Source organism: Mustelus asterias, chromosome 11, assembly GCF_964213995.1.
Source record: "Mustelus asterias chromosome 11, sMusAst1.hap1.1, whole genome shotgun sequence".
NCBI classification, from domain to species: domain Eukaryota; kingdom Metazoa; phylum Chordata; class Chondrichthyes; order Carcharhiniformes; family Triakidae; genus Mustelus; species Mustelus asterias.
In genome coordinates this window covers 92,685,826-92,703,848 of record NC_135811.1, presented here as the reverse complement: position 1 = coordinate 92,703,848, position 18,023 = coordinate 92,685,826, and the positions used below count along the sequence as shown (strand labels likewise).

The following is an 18,023-nucleotide window of genomic DNA, read 5'->3' as shown; positions in this document are numbered from 1 at the left end:
GAATTCAGGATTAGTTTAGGACAATCTTAAATCCATAATCAAATTTTCACAAGCATTTTTAACCACCCTTTCTCAATGGGCAAGGGGAGGGTGCGGGGTGGGTTTGGATGCTTGCAGCATGGAAGTTTAATCTCTTGCTGTTTTGATCTATCCACCATTTTTATACATGTCTTTATTTGGAGCAGCATGGTGGCACAGTGGTTGGCACTGCTGCCTGATGCACTGATGCATTTTGGAAGGAATAATGTAGGGAGGAGTTGTGCAATAAATGGCAGAGTCATCAGGAGTATAGAAACACAGAGGGACCTAGGTGTGCAAGTCCACAAATCCTTGAAGGTGGCAACACAGGTGGAGAAGGTGGTGAAGAAGGCATATGGTATGCTTGCCTTTATAGGATGGGGTATAGAGTATAAAAGCTGGAGTCTGATGATGCAGCTGTATAGAACGCTGGTTAGGCCACATTTGGAGCACTGCGTCCAGTTCTGGTCGCCGCACTACCAGAAGGACATGGAGGCGTTAGAGAGAGTGCAGAGAAGGTTTACCAGGATGTTGCCTGGTATGGAGGGTCTTAGCTATGAGGAGAGATTGGGTAAACTGGGGTTGTTTTCCATGGAAAGACGGAGAATGAGGGGAGATCTAATAGAGGTGTACAAGATTATGAAGCTTTTTCCCAGATCAGAAGTGACGTTCACGAGGGGTCACGGGCTCAAGGTGAGAGGGACGAAGTATAACTCAGATATTAGAGGGATGTTTTTTACACAGAGGGTGGTGGGGGCCTGGAATGCACTGCCAAGTAGGGTGGTGGAGGCAGGCACGCTGACATCGTTTAAGACTTAGCTGGATAGTCACATGAGCAGCCTGGGAATGGAGGGATACAAACGATTGGTTTAGTTGGACCAAGGAGCGGCACAGGCTTGGAGGGCCGAAGGGCCTGTTTCCTGTGCTGTACTGTTCTTTGTTCTTTGTTCTCACAGTGCCAGGGACCCAGCTTCGATTCCCAGCTTGGGTCACTGTCTGTGCGCAGTCTGCACGTTCTCCCCGTGTCTGCCTGAGTTTCCTCCGGGTGCTCCGGTTTCCTCCCACAGTCTGAAAGATGTGCTGGTTAGGGGCATTGGCCATGCTAAATTCTCCCTCAGTGTACCCGAACAGATGCCGGAGTGTGGTGACTAGGGGATTTTCACAGTAACTTCATTGCAGTGTTAATGTAAGCCTACTTGTGACATTAATAAATAAACTTAAAACTTAAACTTAAACTTATTTCCTAAGATTTCTCAAACAGGAGAATGTTAAGTCCTGGGTCTGTGTCTTGAAATTATGTGATGTTAGACACTTGTGTGAAATTCCTTTCTCTGCTAATTTATTGGAGGCATTAACTCACTTAAAAACCTCCGCAGAAGTATTTCAGACTAACACTTGAGTTTCTTTAAGTTTTGCAGATAACTTCTATCTGTAGGGGGCAGCATTATGTTTTCTTGAAATAGTATATTCCCATTTTCGTTCCAATGCTTTCCGGACTGATATTTGTTTTGTAAAAGATCTGGGTTTTATGACACAGGTTAGATTGTTTTTGTCCCCTTCATTCAACCAACATGTTTCAATTAAATTTATTCAAGTTACCTCTTGGAATGAGGACTTGTTATTTGTAATGTTTGACTGATTATTAAGCCAAGAACAACAAATCCATCAAAGTGGTAAAGAAGGCATTCGGCATGCTTGGTTTCATTGCTCAGAACATTAAATACAGAAGTTGGGACGTCTTGTTGAAGTTGTACAAGACATTGGTAAGGCCACACTTCGAATACTGTGTACAGTTCTGGTCACCCTATTATAGACACGGTATTATTAAACTGGAAAGAGTGCAAAAGAGATTTACTGGGATGCTACCGGGACTTGGTGATGTGTTATAAGGAGAGGCTGGATAGAATGGGACTTTTTTCTCTGGAGCGTAGAAGGCTGAGGGTGATCTTATAGAGGTCTATAAAATAATGAGGGACATAGATCAGCTAGATAGTCAATATCTTTTCCCAAGGATATTGACATGGGCGGCACGGTAGCACAGTGGTTAGCACTGCTGCTTCACAGCTCTAGGTACCTGGGTTCGAATCCCGGCTCGGGTTGCTGTCTGTGTGGAGTTTGCACATTCTCCCTGTGTCTGCGAGGGGGGGGGTTCGGGTTTCCTCCCACAGTCCAAAGATGTGCGGGCTAGGTTGATTGGCCATTCTAAATTGCCCCTTAGTGTCCTGGGATGCATAGGTTAGTGGGTAAATATGTAGGGATATGTGGATAGGGCCTGGGTGGGATCGTGGTTGGTGCAGACTCGATGGGCCGAATGGCCTCTTTCTGCACTGTAGGATTCTATGATAGGGGAGTCTAAAACTAGAGGGTATAGTTTTAAGGGGAGAGATACAAAAGGGTCCAGAGGAGCAATTTTTTTTCATACCGAGGGTGGTGAGTGTCTGGAACAAGCTGCCAGAGGTAGTAGTAGAGGCAGATACAATTTTGTCTTTTAAAAAGCATTTAGACAGTTACATGGGTAAGATTGGTATAGAGGGATATGGGCCAAATGCGGGCAATTGGGATTAGTTTAGGGGTTTAAAAAAAAGGGCGGCATGGACAAGTTGGGCCGAAGGGCCTGTTTCCATGCTGTAAACTCTATGACTATTTAATTTGAACCGATAATCGTGGTGATGCTGCTTGATAGTATTCTGGAATGTTTGAACTTGGCATTCAGAAAATGATCTGCAATCTTCACTTAAATTAGTTGTTACTTGCTCTCCCTTTTTGTTATTCTGCCTCATGATTCTGTCCCTTTTTCATTTCACTTTATCTTTCTTTATGCGTCCGCCTCTGTTTTTTCTCTCTCCTTGTTGTTCACTCATTCTGTTTGTCTCTTCCCTGAGGGACCATTGCAAGGCAGCAGTCTGCTCCAATTGGTCAGCCAGCTGCCGTGTGCAGCTCCTATCTCCAGAATCACGGCGATGCTGGGTACAGTTCCCAGGGTGTCTCCAAGACAAGCAGCAGCATCCTTGCAACAATGCTGCACTTGCTCCTGAGCCTTCTCACCTTCGCAGCACAGCACGGGAGCAGCTGAAGCAAGGACAGCCCACCCCCAGTTTTCCTACAATATCTGGAAGCACTGAGCTTCCTAGCAACAGTGAAACACCTTTCGAAGTGAAATCCCGGGCTACCTAGCAACTGAACAATGTTGTTTAGTACCTCTCCAACTTCCAGACGCGAAAGGGGACCTGTCTCCTAACACAAAGACTAGGGCTGCCTGAAGAATAAAACAACACTAGACAAGTATTGATGGTCCCGCTGCGCTGCTGAAAGGATGTCTGCACTCCGCAGAAAATTCGGTGAAGACTATCAAGTTGTGAATACTTCCCGAGTTTCCACCTACAACGCTCCCGTCAAAAAGAAAAGGCAAAGGTTCGTGGACAAGAATGGCCGTTGCAATGTACAGCATGGGAACTTAGGCGGTGAGACAAGTAGGTACATTTCGGATTTGTTCACTACTTTAGTGGATCTAAAGTGGAGGTGGAACCTCTTAATCTTCATCCTGACTTACACAATCGCCTGGCTGGTGATGGCTTCAATGTGGTGGATCATAGCCTACATCCGAGGAGATATAAGCCAGACCCATGGCGAGGACTATACCCCATGCGTGGCCAATGTCTACAATTTTCCATCCGCTTTCCTTTTCTTCATAGAAACTGAGGCCACTATCGGTTACGGTTTCAGATACATCACGGAGAAGTGCCCCGAGGGCATCATCCTCTTTTTGTTTCAGTCCTTGCTTGGTTCCATCGTGGACGCCTTTTTGATCGGGTGCATGTTCATCAAAATGTCCCAGCCAAAGAAGAGGGCAGAGACTTTGATGTTTAGCCACAGCGCAGTCATCTCTCAGCGCGACGGCAAAATGTGCCTGATGTTTCGAGTGGGGAACCTTAGAAACAGCCATATGGTTTCTGCTCAGATGAGATGCAAAGTGATAAAGGTAAGCACAAACAAACTAATTTGCCAATAAAAGCCACTGCAATGTGTTCAAATAAAGACAGAGATGCTTAACTAGCTTTTACTCTCTGGATAATTTGTTAGACGAAACTGATATAAATCTTAAACAGGTGTTTTATTGAAAGATTCTGTTACAATCTGTAAGGGTTGCAATCTGTTGCAAATTTAATTTTAAAGCAGTATATAGAGATTGTAAGTAGTATGTAGTGACTGAGACATTTAAGTAGAAGAAATATTGCTCTTAGGAGAATCCAGCAGTAAAAGAGTTAAGAAAGTCAGTAAAGGAGCTGAAAGTGTATTCCAATACTCGTGTCTCATTCAAACTTAGCTTCCGAAACAGAATTCATCAGAATATGCTCAACTAATACGAATATTCTCTACTCTGATGTCTAGGTTGATGTTGAAATGACAGGGGCCAGATAGCAAGCTAGAATTTATGTTGCCAATATGAACAGCTAATGTTTAACACAGCAGTAAGACATTTGTAATTCCTCTATCCTACTGGAGATGCTATTCAGTGTGTTAAAATCTGTAATTTCTGTAAGTTGCTTGTGTCTATATGATTGATTCGTAATTTGAATTATTCATCAAATAAAAACGATGGACCAAAAATTCAACAGGTGTAAATCCTGCCGGCTGGAATTTATAGGGTGAGTGAACATCTTAGTTCCATGGAGGAATACAATGCCCTTTGGGGTATATGTTTCATACATGTCTTCCGGCAATGCTGGCATCTGGCCATGATTGAGGTGTAAAAGGTTATGAGGAGTATGGACAGGGTGAGTAGGGAGCAGCTGTTCCTCTTGGTTGAGAGGTCAATCACGAGGGGTCATAGTTTTAGGGTAAGGGGCAGGAGATTCAGAGGGGATTTGAGAGAAAGCTTTTTCACCCAGAGGGTAGTGGGAATCTGCAATGCACTGCCTGGGAAGGTAGCTGAGGCTGGAAATCTTACAATCCTTAAAAAATATTTGGATGAGCATTTTAAATCTCATAATATTCAAGACAAGTGCAGAAAATGGGATTAGTGCATGTTTAGTGGTAGATATTGTCGGCACAGACTCGATGGGCTGAAGAGCCTTTGCTGCATTGTATGACTCTATGACACTATGGGCGGGATTTTACGGCCTCCATTGACCTCATCCGGAAATTCCCGCCCGAGGTCAATGGAGATGACTGTTGTTGGACCCTCACCCACTCCGATTCCGTGGCGGACAAGGTGGTAGAGTTCTGGCCGATGACGTTGTTGGAGCAAATGTTGGGGAGTGGGAGTGAGGATGTAGGTTATCCATGTCTCCATATGAATTCCTCGGCAAGGGGTCAGATCTTCAACTATCTAAAAGAAAATATTGGTCAGGAGATGTTTGGAGAATTGAGCCATTTGTCTTGCCTGGAGTCCTTGATGGAGTCCATATAAAGTAAGAAGGTGCATTCATACAGCAGCCTAGCATCTCACAGTGTTTTGGAAGTGTACTCACTGTTGTAGGAAAATATGAGAGCCAGTTTCCGCACAGCATTTTTGGCAGTGTTTGTCGAGCAATAATTGTTGGCCAGGACAAGATCCACTTTTTCTAATGGTGCCGTAGAACCTTAAACACCCAACTGGAAGAGTGGACAGAATCTGGGTTTACTGTCTCATTCGGAAGATGACACCTTCAAAGGGGCATCCCTCCTTCTATACTGCTCCAACATGTCAATTGAGATAATGTGCCAAAGGGGGGATTTTATGGCAGTCAGGAGAACCGGAGGTGTTGCTGAGTGACTGAATCAGGTATTGTGCAAATTAAATTTTGACTTCCTGATGGTGGGTTAAGAGACGTTGGCCTGAATTTTACTGGCACGCCCGCCTGAGGCTCGTAAGGTTGCACCCTGTGGAGTTGGTTTGGTAGGCATAGTAAAATGGAAGAGGGATCCAAGGGAGGAGGCAGGGTGGTGTGGGAGGCCTGGAGGAGTCAAGTGGGTGGGGCCTGACACTCTGGGTGTGGTGGGGAGGATTGCTGAGGACAGTCAGTCAAGGCAAGAAAATGAAGGGCTTAAAGGACAGTGTCAGTCCTGTCCAAGTGTGGATCAATCTCAGGCTGGCAGGATCCTTACAGGGTTTTGAGTCACCAACAACATTTCTGTTATTCTACCTGCGAATGATCTTGGACAATGTGATTCTTTCCCAAAAAAGTAGTGAATGTTGAGTCATTGAATTTGTTTGATACGAATTAGATGGACTTTTGATAGACAAGAGTCGTGGGTGGGGTGGGTGTAGGGTGGGAGGAAGTGGGGGGGAGGGTAGATAAGAAAGTGGAGTCGAGACCATAACCAGATCAGCATTGACCTTATTGAACAGCAGAGCATTCTTGAAGGCTGAATGGTCTACTCCTGTTCTTAAGTCCTATGTTCCTAATGTCTTCTTACAATGCAAAGGCCAGCTGAGTCTGCAAATTCAACCATATCCCATTGAGTGATTAGTACCATACTGGACTCGAGCATGAACATTCAATTAGGACATTAGATGATTATTTGAAAAGAAACAATGCGCAAGAGTACGGGGAAAAGCCAGAAGAGTGGCACTAAGTCCAGGAGAATGACACTAAGTCATAATGCTCATTTGGAGATCCAGTGCAGACATGATGGGCCGAATGGGCTCCTTTTGCACCGTAACAATTCTGTGATTGTGGTCCAATACAGAATGAATAAAAACCCCCCCCCCCACAACATTGCTTCTTCCACAGGAACAAAATTGTCCCTAACTCACCTGTAACTATCAATGCATGCCCAATATGTCAGTGTATTTACATCTCTGACTAAGCGAGTCTGAACATATAATGATGATGTACACATGAATAAAGTGAAATCAGTGTAATATGAATTATTTACAAGTGAAATTTAAACATGAAAAACGCATTTGCATTCTCAATAAATCTTATACTGATAGCAGTGGAGTTGGGCAAGAAAGTTCTGATCATGATAAAGAGCCTGTATTTGACCAGGAGACTCCTTTATGTGCCTAATGTGCCAGTGCAGACTCGATGGGCCAAAGGGCCTCTTCTGCGCTGCATGGTTCTATGATTCTATGATGTTTTATGACCTACTTGTATATTTGGGGGGGTCACCTCCTCATCTTACCTGCTTCCCATGCACATCTTCACACTTTAAATTTTAATTAGAATCCATAGAATCCACAGAATCCTACAGTGCAGAAGGGGGCCATTCAACCCATCGAATCTACACCGATTCTCTGATAGAGCATCTTACCCAGGCCCTAATCCTGCAACCCCACGTATTTGCCCATCTTTCTAACCTGCTAATCCCCCCGTTACACATATTGGGACTCCAAGACGCAATGTAGCATGGCCAATCAACCTAACCCGCACATCTTTGGAGTGTGGGAAGAAACCGGAGAACCTGGAGGAAACCCAAGCAGACACGGGGTGAATGTGCAAACTTCACAAGACAGTCACCCAAGGCCAGAATCGAATCTGGGTCCCTGGCGCTGTGAGGCAGCAGAGCTAGCCACTCTGGTAGAATCACGTGGGAACCAACAAAAATAGAGAGAACAGAAGCAATGCGCATTTCCAGTTCTGCTGTGCCCTTGATGAAAATGCTGGCCAAAGTCTTTGGAACAGGATTTGAACCCATGAATAAATTGCAGAGACCAGCTTGTTACCTCTGAAGCAAAATTGACAGCTGGCACCAGGGTACCTGCAATCACTTGGCATGCCATCCACCACGTAGCACTGAATCTACAAATGAGGATCAGGAGCAGGAACACCTGACCTAGAGAGTTTCCTACCCTGCCTAGTCCCTCATTTACCTCGGTAAGGACAAATCAAAATTCTGGGCACAATTTTACCCCCCTTCCACCCAAGGTGGGGAGGCGATGGCCTAATGGTGTTATCACTGGACTATTAATCCAGAAACTCAGCTAATGTTCTGGGTTCGGATCCCACCATGGTAGATGGTGGAATTTGAATTCATTAACAAATATCTGGAATTAAGAATCTGCTGATGACCATGAAACCATTGTCAATTGTCGGAAAAACCCGTCTGGTTCACTAATGTCCTTTAGGGAAGGCAACCTGTCATCCTTACCTGGTCTGGCCAGAGCCACAGCAATATGGTTGACTCTCAACTGCCTACTGAAATGGCCTGGCAAGCCCCTCAATTCAAGGGCAGCTTGGGATGGGCAATAAAGGCTGGCCCAGCCAGCGACGCCCATGTCCCATGCATTAAAAAAAAGAAAAATGGCACAACGAATTCAAGAGTTGACACCTGTGCGTTAGGTGCTAACTCTCAGAAGGGTGAACGCCAATTGGCACAGTGGTTAGCACTGCTGCCTCACAGCTCCAGGGAGCCGGGTTCGATGCCGGCCTTGGGACACTGTGTGGAGTTTGCATGTTCTCCCCGTGTCTGCGTGGGTTTCCTCCAGGTGCTCCGGTTTCTTCCCACAGTCCAAAGAGGTGCGGGTTAGGTTGATTGGGCTTGGTAAATTGCCCCTTAGTGTCAGGGGGATTAGCAGGGTAAATATGTGGGGTTACGGGGATAGGGCCTGGGTGGGACTGTTGTCAGTACAGGCTCGACGGCCTGAATGGCCTTCTTCAGCACTGTAGGGATCCTATGATCGTTCTGTCATCCTTCATATCTTATACTCTGTGTTTTAAAAGGCAGTGGTGAAACTCACAGAAACATCTGAGAGCCAGTAAATCCGGCTGCCAATCTCCTAGGAAGCTCTGCCGAAAATCCAATGGGAAACATGGTGGAATCCCCAGGGAATTTTTGGGTCACTGAATTCGAAAGTACATTTTAGCTGATTTATCTCCCAACAGGATCATGCAAGCTTCTGTGCAATTCCCATTTTGTATGAGTCACTCCTTTAGGATGCAAAGTTATTTACCAGAATTGCAGAGAAAAAGATTGTGCCCTCGAAGCCAATGATGGGTTTGGAAACATGCTGATAAGTAATACAGTGTCAACAGGTTAATTGTTTTTTTCAAGTGATTGCTATTGTAGAAAAATTGAAAATTAAATCACTTGAGTACAACTCGAGGATGAAGACATATTTCCAAAGTATAGAAATATTATAGATGACAGAAACACAGAATTATCAATTACACTTAAATACGAGTAATGTGATACAAATATCTAATATATAGGGGGTGATTCTCCCAGCCTGCAGCACTGCTCTCCAAACCAAGATTTATGGCTGAAGTCTCCAGGCCCGCTAACGTCTCCCCCTCCTCAACCTGGAGTTGTTCACTCCAGCGGGGTTTACAACTGCTCCCCACTAATGGGGAACTGGCGGTCGACCTGTCCCTGCCCAAGGGATAAACTGGCAATGTCCAAGGGGCACCTTGGCATGCCCACTGTGCATCGGGCAGTGGCAAGAGGGCAGGGCCTATTGGGGAAGGCCTATTGGGAGGTGGGGCCTATAGGTGGGGCAATTGGTGGGGGGGTGGTGAGGGGTCCCACTGCCATTCTGCCAGAGGATCACTGGGAGGGGGAGGGAAGGGGGTGTTTGGGGCTGACCATCCGGTTGGGGAGGGAGTTGGGGCTGCCATGGGGGTCGGGGTGCCTAGGGAAGTGGGGAGGCGGTGTCGGGACTGCCTAGCCAGGGTGAGGTTCGGGACTGCCGGTGGGTGGGGTGGGGGGGGAGGGGGGGGCAGCGATAGGGGGGGCTTGGGAATGTCGGAGGGGGCAGCGATGCAGGGTCATGAGCTTGGCCAGCGATCGAGCTAGCCAGAAATGGGAGGCCAGCAGTATGGGGCCAGTGCGCATGCGCCGATCTCAGCGCTGACAGATCGATGCATGTGCAGTGGCCCGCTCCACGCTACGCTGCCGGCTTCTCAGGCGGGAATAGGACCCGCCTCCTGATTCTCAGAATCAACCCTGCTCGGGCACTCTGCGGTGTTCAGAGTGTGGGAGATACATTCGCAAAATCACGCTAAAAAAATTGGCGGGAGTTACTCCAGTTTTCACACAAATTCGGCAATTAGAATTTTTTTGAAGCCCCCATATTCTATTAATGTTTTAATGAGAAGTCAGCATAATGCATTAAAAGCAACACAGTGGCACAGTGGTTAGCACTACTTCCTCACAGCACCAGCGACCTGGGTTTGATTCCCGGCTTGCGTGACTGTCTGTGTGGAGTTTGCACATTTTCCCCCGTGTCTGCCGGGTGCTCCGGTTTCCTCCCACAGTCCAAAGATGTGCAGGTTGGGTGGATTGGCTCTGCTAAGTTGCCCCTTAGTGTCCAAGATATATAGGTTACGGGAATTAGCAGGGTAGGTACGTGGAGTTACAGGGGTAGGGCCTGGGTAAAATGCTCTGTCAGAGAGTTGGTGCAGACTCGATTGGCCGAATGGCCTCCTTCTGCACTGTAGAAATGATTTAAATGGTTAATGGGTACCTTAACAATTAGAATCTAAAAATAAAACAATGACTGAAACATTGGGGGCGATTCTCCCAAAAGTGCTGAATTGGCGGGAAAACTGTTCTAGATCACGACTGTTTTTTCAGTGCAGCTTCAGACCTGAATCTCCGCACTCTGTGCACTGCAGAGGTCACAATCGTGAATAGAACATAGAACAGTACAGCACAGAACAGGCCCTTCGGCCCACTATGTTGTGCCGAGCTTTATCTGAAACCAAGATCAAGCTATCCCACTCCCTATCATCCTGGTGTGCTCCATGTGCCTATCCAATAACCGCTTAAATGTTTCTAAAGTGTCTGACTCCACTATCACTGCAGGCAGTCCATTCCACACCCTAACCACTCTCTGCGTAAAGAACCTACCTCTGATATCCTTCCTGTATCTCCCACCACGAACCCTATAGTCATGCCCCCTTGTAATAGCTCCATCCACCCGAGGAAATAGTCTTTGAACGTTCACTTTATCTATCCCCTTCATCATTTTATAAACCTCTATTAAGTCTCCCCTCAGCCTCCTCCGCTCCTGAGAGGACAGCCCTAGCTCCCTCAACCTTTCTTCATAAGACCTACCCTCCAAACCAGGCAGCATCCTGGTAAATCTCCTCTGCACTCTTTCCAGCGCTTCCACATCCTTCTTATAGTGAGGTGACCAGAACTGCACACAATATTCCAAATGTGGTCTCACCAAGGTCCTGTATAGTTGCAGCATAACCCCACGGCTCTTAAACTCCAACCCCCTGTTAATAAAAGCTAACACACTATAGGCCTTCTTCACAGTTCTATCCACTTGAGTGGCAACCTTTAGAGATCTGTGGATGTGGACCCCAAGATCTCTCTGTTCCTCCACAGTCTTCAGAACCCTACCTTTGACCCTGTAATCCACATTTAAATTAGTCCTACCAAAATGAATCACCTCACATTTATCAGGGTTAAACTCCATTTGCCATTTTTCAGCCCAGCTTTGCATCCTATCTATGTCTCTTTGCAGCCTACAACAGCCCTCCACCTCATCCACTACTCCACCAATCTTGGTGTCATTAGCAAATTTACTGATCCACCCTTCAGCCCCCTCCTCTAAGTCATTAATAAAAATCACAAAGAGCAGAGGACCAAGCACTGATCCCTGTGGCACTCCGCTATCAACCTGCCTCCAATCCGAAAATTTTCCATCCGCCACCACCCTCTGTCTTCGATCAGACAACCAGTTACCTATCCAATCGGCCAACTTTCCCTCTATCCCACACCTCCTCACTTTCATCATAAGCCGACCATGGGGGACCTTATCAAACGCCTTACTAAAATCCATGTATATGACATCAACTGCCCTACCTTCATCAACACACTGTGTTACCTCCTCAAAAAATTCAATCAAATTTGTGAGGCAAGACTTGCCCTTCACGAATCCGTGCTGACTATCCCGGATTAATCCGCATCTTTCTAAATGGTTGTAAATCCCATCCCTAAGGACTTTTTCCATCAATTTACCAACCACTGAAGTAAGACTAACCGGTCTATAATTACCAGGGTCATTTCTATTCCCTTTCTTAAACAGAGAATCTCATTAAAAACCCAGGGGGGAGGTGGGGGTGGTGGTGGGGGCCTATTCGCGCCGGAGTCTGACAGCTCAGGAACTCTGCGCTTGCGCAGTGGTCCCAATCTGTCAGTCCCCCCGTTTGCTGGCCAGCCTGGGACCTCCACAGTGCTGCCCCTCCAGCCCCCACCATGGCCCGATCGCAGCCCTCACAACAACTCCTGGGCCAGTCCTGACCCCCCACCCCGGAGCGCCCTGATGTCCAGCCCACTTTCCCGGCAGTGGTGATCCCCCCCCCCCCCCCCCCGACCCTGGCAGATCCGGGGGGTGGTCAGACCCTCACGTGGGGTCTGACCACCCCCCAGGAGACAGGCCCCTCCCCGGCAGACCATCACACCCCCACAGCCCGCCCCAATCGCTGGCCTCCCTCCAGCTCAGACCGATCGCCATGCAGAGTGGCAGCGGGACCCTCCACCCACACCGATTGCCCCTAGGCCCTGCCCACAATAGGCCCCGCCCCCATTGGCACTGCCGGATGCCTGAGAGGCAGTGCCAAGGTGCCCCCTGGGCATGGGCACTTTCCCCCTTGGGCAGTGCCGGAGGCACAGGCTGGCATTCCCAGCGTAACCATGCCCAGGGGGCACCAACCCTCGCCGCCCGACCCCCCTCGGGGGCCCCGATTGCCCCACCCTTCATTCCGACGAGGCCTCCTACTAGTTCCCCAAATGTGGGGAGCTACTCTAAACCCCGCTGGAATGAAGTACTCCTGGCGGGGTGGGAGATACAGTCGGGACTGGTAAGTTCCCGATAATGAAATGCAAAACATATTTAAACTACATTTAAAAAAGACTTACCTGTCTTCCCGCCGGTTCCCAGCGTGGTCTGGTCTCCAACTGTTCTCCGGCTCTGGGAGATGCGCATGCGTTCCCGGCGCATGCGCAAATCCCGGAAAAAGGCAGATGACGCTATTCTCCCGACTGGACCCGCCAGAAAAGGTGCGGGTCGTGATGGGAGAATCGGTCCCGTTATCCCAAAATTGCTAAAAGTCAAATTCCCTATTTTTCCATAACCCATTCTTATCATAAAATAATCCTTATGATTTTTTTTACAGCTTTTGTAACACTTTTCATGTATCAAGATGTTCCGGGGGTGTAAAAATCTCTAATGGGTTTTTGTAAGTGCATTAATCAAAAGCAGCAAAACTGATGAATGCATTTAAAATGGATAAATAATTGACTTGAAATGAATTTGTGTAAATCTGTAGGGTAAGAATCCAATCTCGCTATAGGTTAGCACTGTAGCACTGTTAACCACATTAAAGAAGCTTTTTTCCAATTTACAGCAATCAACTTGGCAACTCAAAAAAATACACATCTGATATTCAGCCTCCATGTTCCACAGCATTTCAGTTAAAATGAGTTTTTAAAGCAGTCATTTAATGGATTGCATCTTTCTTTTGTAAATGCGAATGTGCTGAATTCTAGATGTAATGTATATAATCTTTTTTTTATTGAACGTCACTTCAGTTATAGTATTGTGAAAATATATCAGTTAAAGTTTATTTATTGCTGTCACAAGTAGGCTTACATTAACATTGCAATGAAGTTACTGTGAAAATCCTCTAATCGTCACACTCCGCCGCCTGTTCGGATACACTGAGGGAGAATTTAGCATGGCCAATGCACCTAACCAGCATGTCTTTAAGACTGTGGGAGGAAACTGGAGCACCCAGAGGAAACCCACACAGACACAGGGAGAATGTGCAGACTCCACACAGACAGTGACCCAAGCTGGGAATCGAACCATGGTCTTTGGTGCTGTGAGGCAGCAGTGCTAACCACTGTGCCGCCCACATATCTGCTTTGTAATGTATTGTAATTTCAGCTCCAGATCTTTGTTTTGGAATGTGCACAACCTGGATTGTATGGCAGAATCTTGTTGAGGCATTGGGGGTTCAGCTGGCGGACAAGTGAGACCAGGGGCAGAACTTCCTCATCTTGCCTACCACGGGAATAATAGTGGGCAGGACAGGACCATGCCTCAGGCAGGATTTTCCAGTCTTGGGGTGAGGGTGACCAGAAAATCCTACCCCTGAGTTGTCTCTTTTTAGGAAGGCCCACCAAACAATAAGCCAATCATGCAGTATGAGGCCAGTGATGGACCTCCTCCTGAAATCAAGACCCTGGGGATGGACATCTCACCTATTGACAGTTGATCAATTGGGGGAGGCGGGGCTAGTGATTTTGCACATTAGGAGTCCTTAGGGAGAAGCTTGCATGAAGGTTGGCAGCAAGGGCAGGGGGAGGTAGCTCTCAGAGCCCTTCCCCCTTTCCATCGTCCAGTCCCTCAAGTCCCTCAACTGAGGGCCTGAGTGACTTTAGTCGAAGAAACACACCAAACCACAAGCCAATCAGCAGTAATGAGGCCGGAGATGGGCCTTCCCCTTAAATCACGACCCTGCAGTTAGCTCTCAGTGCTCCTCCACCTTCTTGATGTTCAGTCACTCAACTGAGGGCCTGAGGCTTAGGGTGATCTTATAGAGGTCTATAAAATAATGAGGGGCTTAGATCAGCTAGATAGTCAACATCTTTTCCCAAAGGTAGGGGAGTCTAAAACTAGAGGGCATAGGTTTAAGGTGAGAGGGGAGAGATACAAAAGGGTCCAGAGGGGCAATTATTTCACACAGTGAGTGGTGAGCGTCTGGAACAAGCTGCCAGAGATATTAGTAGAGGCGGGTACAATTTTGTCTTTTAAAAAGACAGATACATGGGGAAAGAGAGATATGGGCCAAACGTGGGCAATTGGGACTAGCTTAGTGGTTAAAAGAAGGGCTGCATGGACAAGTTGGGCTGAAGGGACTGTTTCCATGCTGTCAACCTCTATGACTATGAGTGCCTTTGATCGAGGAAACCCCATTCAACCCCAAGGAGGTGACAAGCTGGTGCATAGTTTTAGTTGCTATGCACGCCATATTGCGGTCGGCCCACCTCCCATTGTGTTAATACCTGCAGCGGTGAGATGAGGTCCTTAAGTGGTTATTAATTTTTGAACAATTAGTGAGATTTTACTTCAAATTCAAAGCTTTGCTTATTGTAAAAATCACAGTGAAAGTCATTGTTTGCCAACATGTCAATTACTTCAGAATTGACCCCATATTTGCAGCTAACAGACACTAGCCTTTCTATTGCCAAGATTATTCCCCTTTGATGTTTTTGAAGTCTACTTCAGTATTCTTGTCCACGAATCAAATATGGCTTTTCCTATTATTTTCTGACGCCTTGTCAATTGGGTCATTTCCATATCTCTAAACATGTGTGCATGAAGATATTCCTCAGACTCCTAATGTGTTCAGTCTCTAAGGATACAAATATGATCAAGGTTTCAAACTAGTATCATTCCTGTATTTTAAACAAAAGCATTGAGTACAGCAATAAACATTTTCCTTTTTTCAATTAGTAACAATCACCATTCCAAGGATTTGAAGAAACAGCTTTTCATCAGTGATGTTTGTTAAATATAGCAGCGGTTAGCACTACTGCCTCACAGCGCCAGGGACCCCGGGTTCGATTCCCGGCTTGGGTCACTGTCTGTGTGCAGTCTGCACATTCTCCTTGTGTCTGCGAGGGTTTCCTCTGAGTGGGCTCCGGTTATCTCCCACAGTCCAAAGATGTGCAGGTTGGGTTGATTGGCCATGCTAAATTGCTCCTTAGTGTCAGGGGGATTACTGGGGTAAACACGTGAGGATACAGGGACAAATCCTAGGTGGGATTGTTGTTGATGCAGACTCGATGGGCCGAATGGCCTCCCTTTGCTCTGCAGGGATTCTATGATTCCACGAACACAAATGGGGATGTGCGCTGGCCGCCTGACAGTTCAGATGTTGTGATACCTGGCATGTGTGAGTACAGGGTGTAGTAAATGCCTATTTTATGATTTTTAAAAATTCATTCATGGGACATGGGTGTCGCTGGCTGCCCGGCATTTATTGCCCATCCCTTGTTGCCCGAGGGCAGTTGAGAGTCAACCACATTGCTGTGGATCTGGAGTCACATGTAGACCAGGCTGCGTAAGCACGGCAGATTTCATTCCCTAAAGAACATTTCTGAACCAGATGGGTTTTTCCGACAATTGACACTGGTTTCATGGTCATCAGTAGATTCTTAATTCCAGATATTTTTTATTGAATTCAAATTCCACCGTCTGCCATGGCGGGATTCAAACCCGGGTCCCCAGTACATTAGCTGAGTTTCTAGATTAATATTCTAGCAATAATACCACTAGGTCATCACCTAGTAAATATGTGAGGTTACAGGGATATGGCCTGGGTGGGATTGTTGTCGATGCAGGCTCAATGGGTCGAATAGCCTCCTTCTGCACTGTGATAGTATTCTATGATATTCTATGATAATAAATATTGAAAAGTGTAACACGATATTTTGATATTCTCTCTCATACTTAGTATTGTGAAAGAGTTTCTCTGAAAAGGTTTTTTATTTTTAAGCTTTTAATTCATAGATGCTGCCAGACCTTCTGAGTCATTCCAGCATTTTTTCAGATTTCCAGCATCCGTAGTATTTTGTTTCTACTTTTAGCGATTCAGCAAGCATGTAGCAAGCAAATAATTGAAAATGCTTGTTCCAAAAATGGACCAATAGACCAATGGACCAAAATGGACCAATAGTCAGTAAAGGATGCCTTCGGTTTAACTGTGCTGTCCTGCACACTCGCCATTTGATACAATGTACAAATATTGTACAGCCCCAGGATTTTGGTGATAAATGGCTTTGTAGCACCCAAAATTGCATCTCTGACAGTGCCGGCAGAGCCAAGACTGTGCACTGAGATCTCTGCAGTGGGGCTTGAAGCTGACTAGATTGTGAGTGCTATCACTGAGCTAAGGCTGACAAAAGTGATTTAAATCATCCTAGTTGCGGACCATTTACTGAACATACTCATTGTGGTACTTAGTGTTCAGCTCCACTTTTCCAACGCAATAATGAATGTGAAAGAGGGACAGGATGTCTCTCAGTGTCTGAATGTGGGCGCATGTATACAGCTCCATTTTATCATTGTCCATAATTTTGCTGCACATTTGCAGAACTTTGCTCAAAAAACTGCCATCCGTAAGTGATGTTTTGAATTAAACATTAGATCACGACTGATAGCCTTGTGAGAAAATTGTTTGTCTCTGCCTTGGAAAAATCTGATTCCAATTGGTATAATGTCATATTAGTATGTGACCAGTCTGTTGTATGACTGTTTTGTTGAAGAAAAGAAACTTGCATATGTCCAATGAAGGATGGGAGTGGAAGAATCTTGAAGAAGAAAAGTTCAATCATTGACATTCTGATGTTGTGAACCACAAAATACATCTGGTTGCATTGCCTGGTGTGTTTCTGATGCTTTGACCCATTGAGTTTTTGGAAGTGGATCAAACGGCCATATATTGGTAGATAGGTAACCTCCAAATTCTGAGTTTATGAGTGGAAGGGGCCACAGCAAGAAGAGTGGAGGGGTGGGGTGGGTGGGCAGAAGTGGCAATTAGCTCAGATGGCTAGATTGTGGTGTAGAAACTTTAGAAACTTATAAAATTCTAACAGGATTAGACAGGGTAGATTCAGAAAGAATGTTCCCAATGGTGGGGAAGTCCAGAACTAGGGGGCATAGTTTGAGGATAAGGGGTAAACCTTTAAGGACTGAGATGAGGAGAAATTTCTTCACCCAGAGGGCAGTGAATGTGTGGAATTCACTACCGAATGTAGTTGAGGCCAAAATGTTGTCTGATTTCAAGAAGAAATTAGATATAGCTCTTGGGGCAAAAGGTATCAAGGGATATGTAAGGAAGGGGGGGTGGGGGGGGAATCAGGATATTGAATTCAATGATCAGCCATGATCAAGATAAATGGTAGAGCAGGCTCAAAGGGCTGAATGGCCTACTTGTGCTTCTGGTTTCTATGTTTCTATGTTAGAATAACAGCAAGAATCACAGGTTTCGTCCTGGCTGAAGTCGGTTTTGGAGCCTACCTCCTTGCCTTCCCAGAGAGTGCCGTCATGATGAGCA

At 46.2% G+C, this 18,023-nt stretch overlaps 1 protein-coding gene across 1 annotated transcript in view; it reads left to right on the top strand.

Moving 5' to 3' along the window:
• The first annotated feature begins 2,810 nt into the window (after positions 1-2,810).
• The window catches only part of LOC144500970 (G protein-activated inward rectifier potassium channel 1-like), a 52,418-nt gene continuing 37,205 nt past the window's right edge, over positions 2,811-18,023 (top strand). The window contains exon 1 of the mRNA XM_078224469.1: positions 2,811-3,997. Within this exon, the coding sequence (XP_078080595.1) occupies positions 3,332-3,997 (666 nt within the window). The 5' untranslated portion in view covers positions 2,811-3,331. The remainder of the gene's footprint in view (positions 3,998-18,023) is intronic.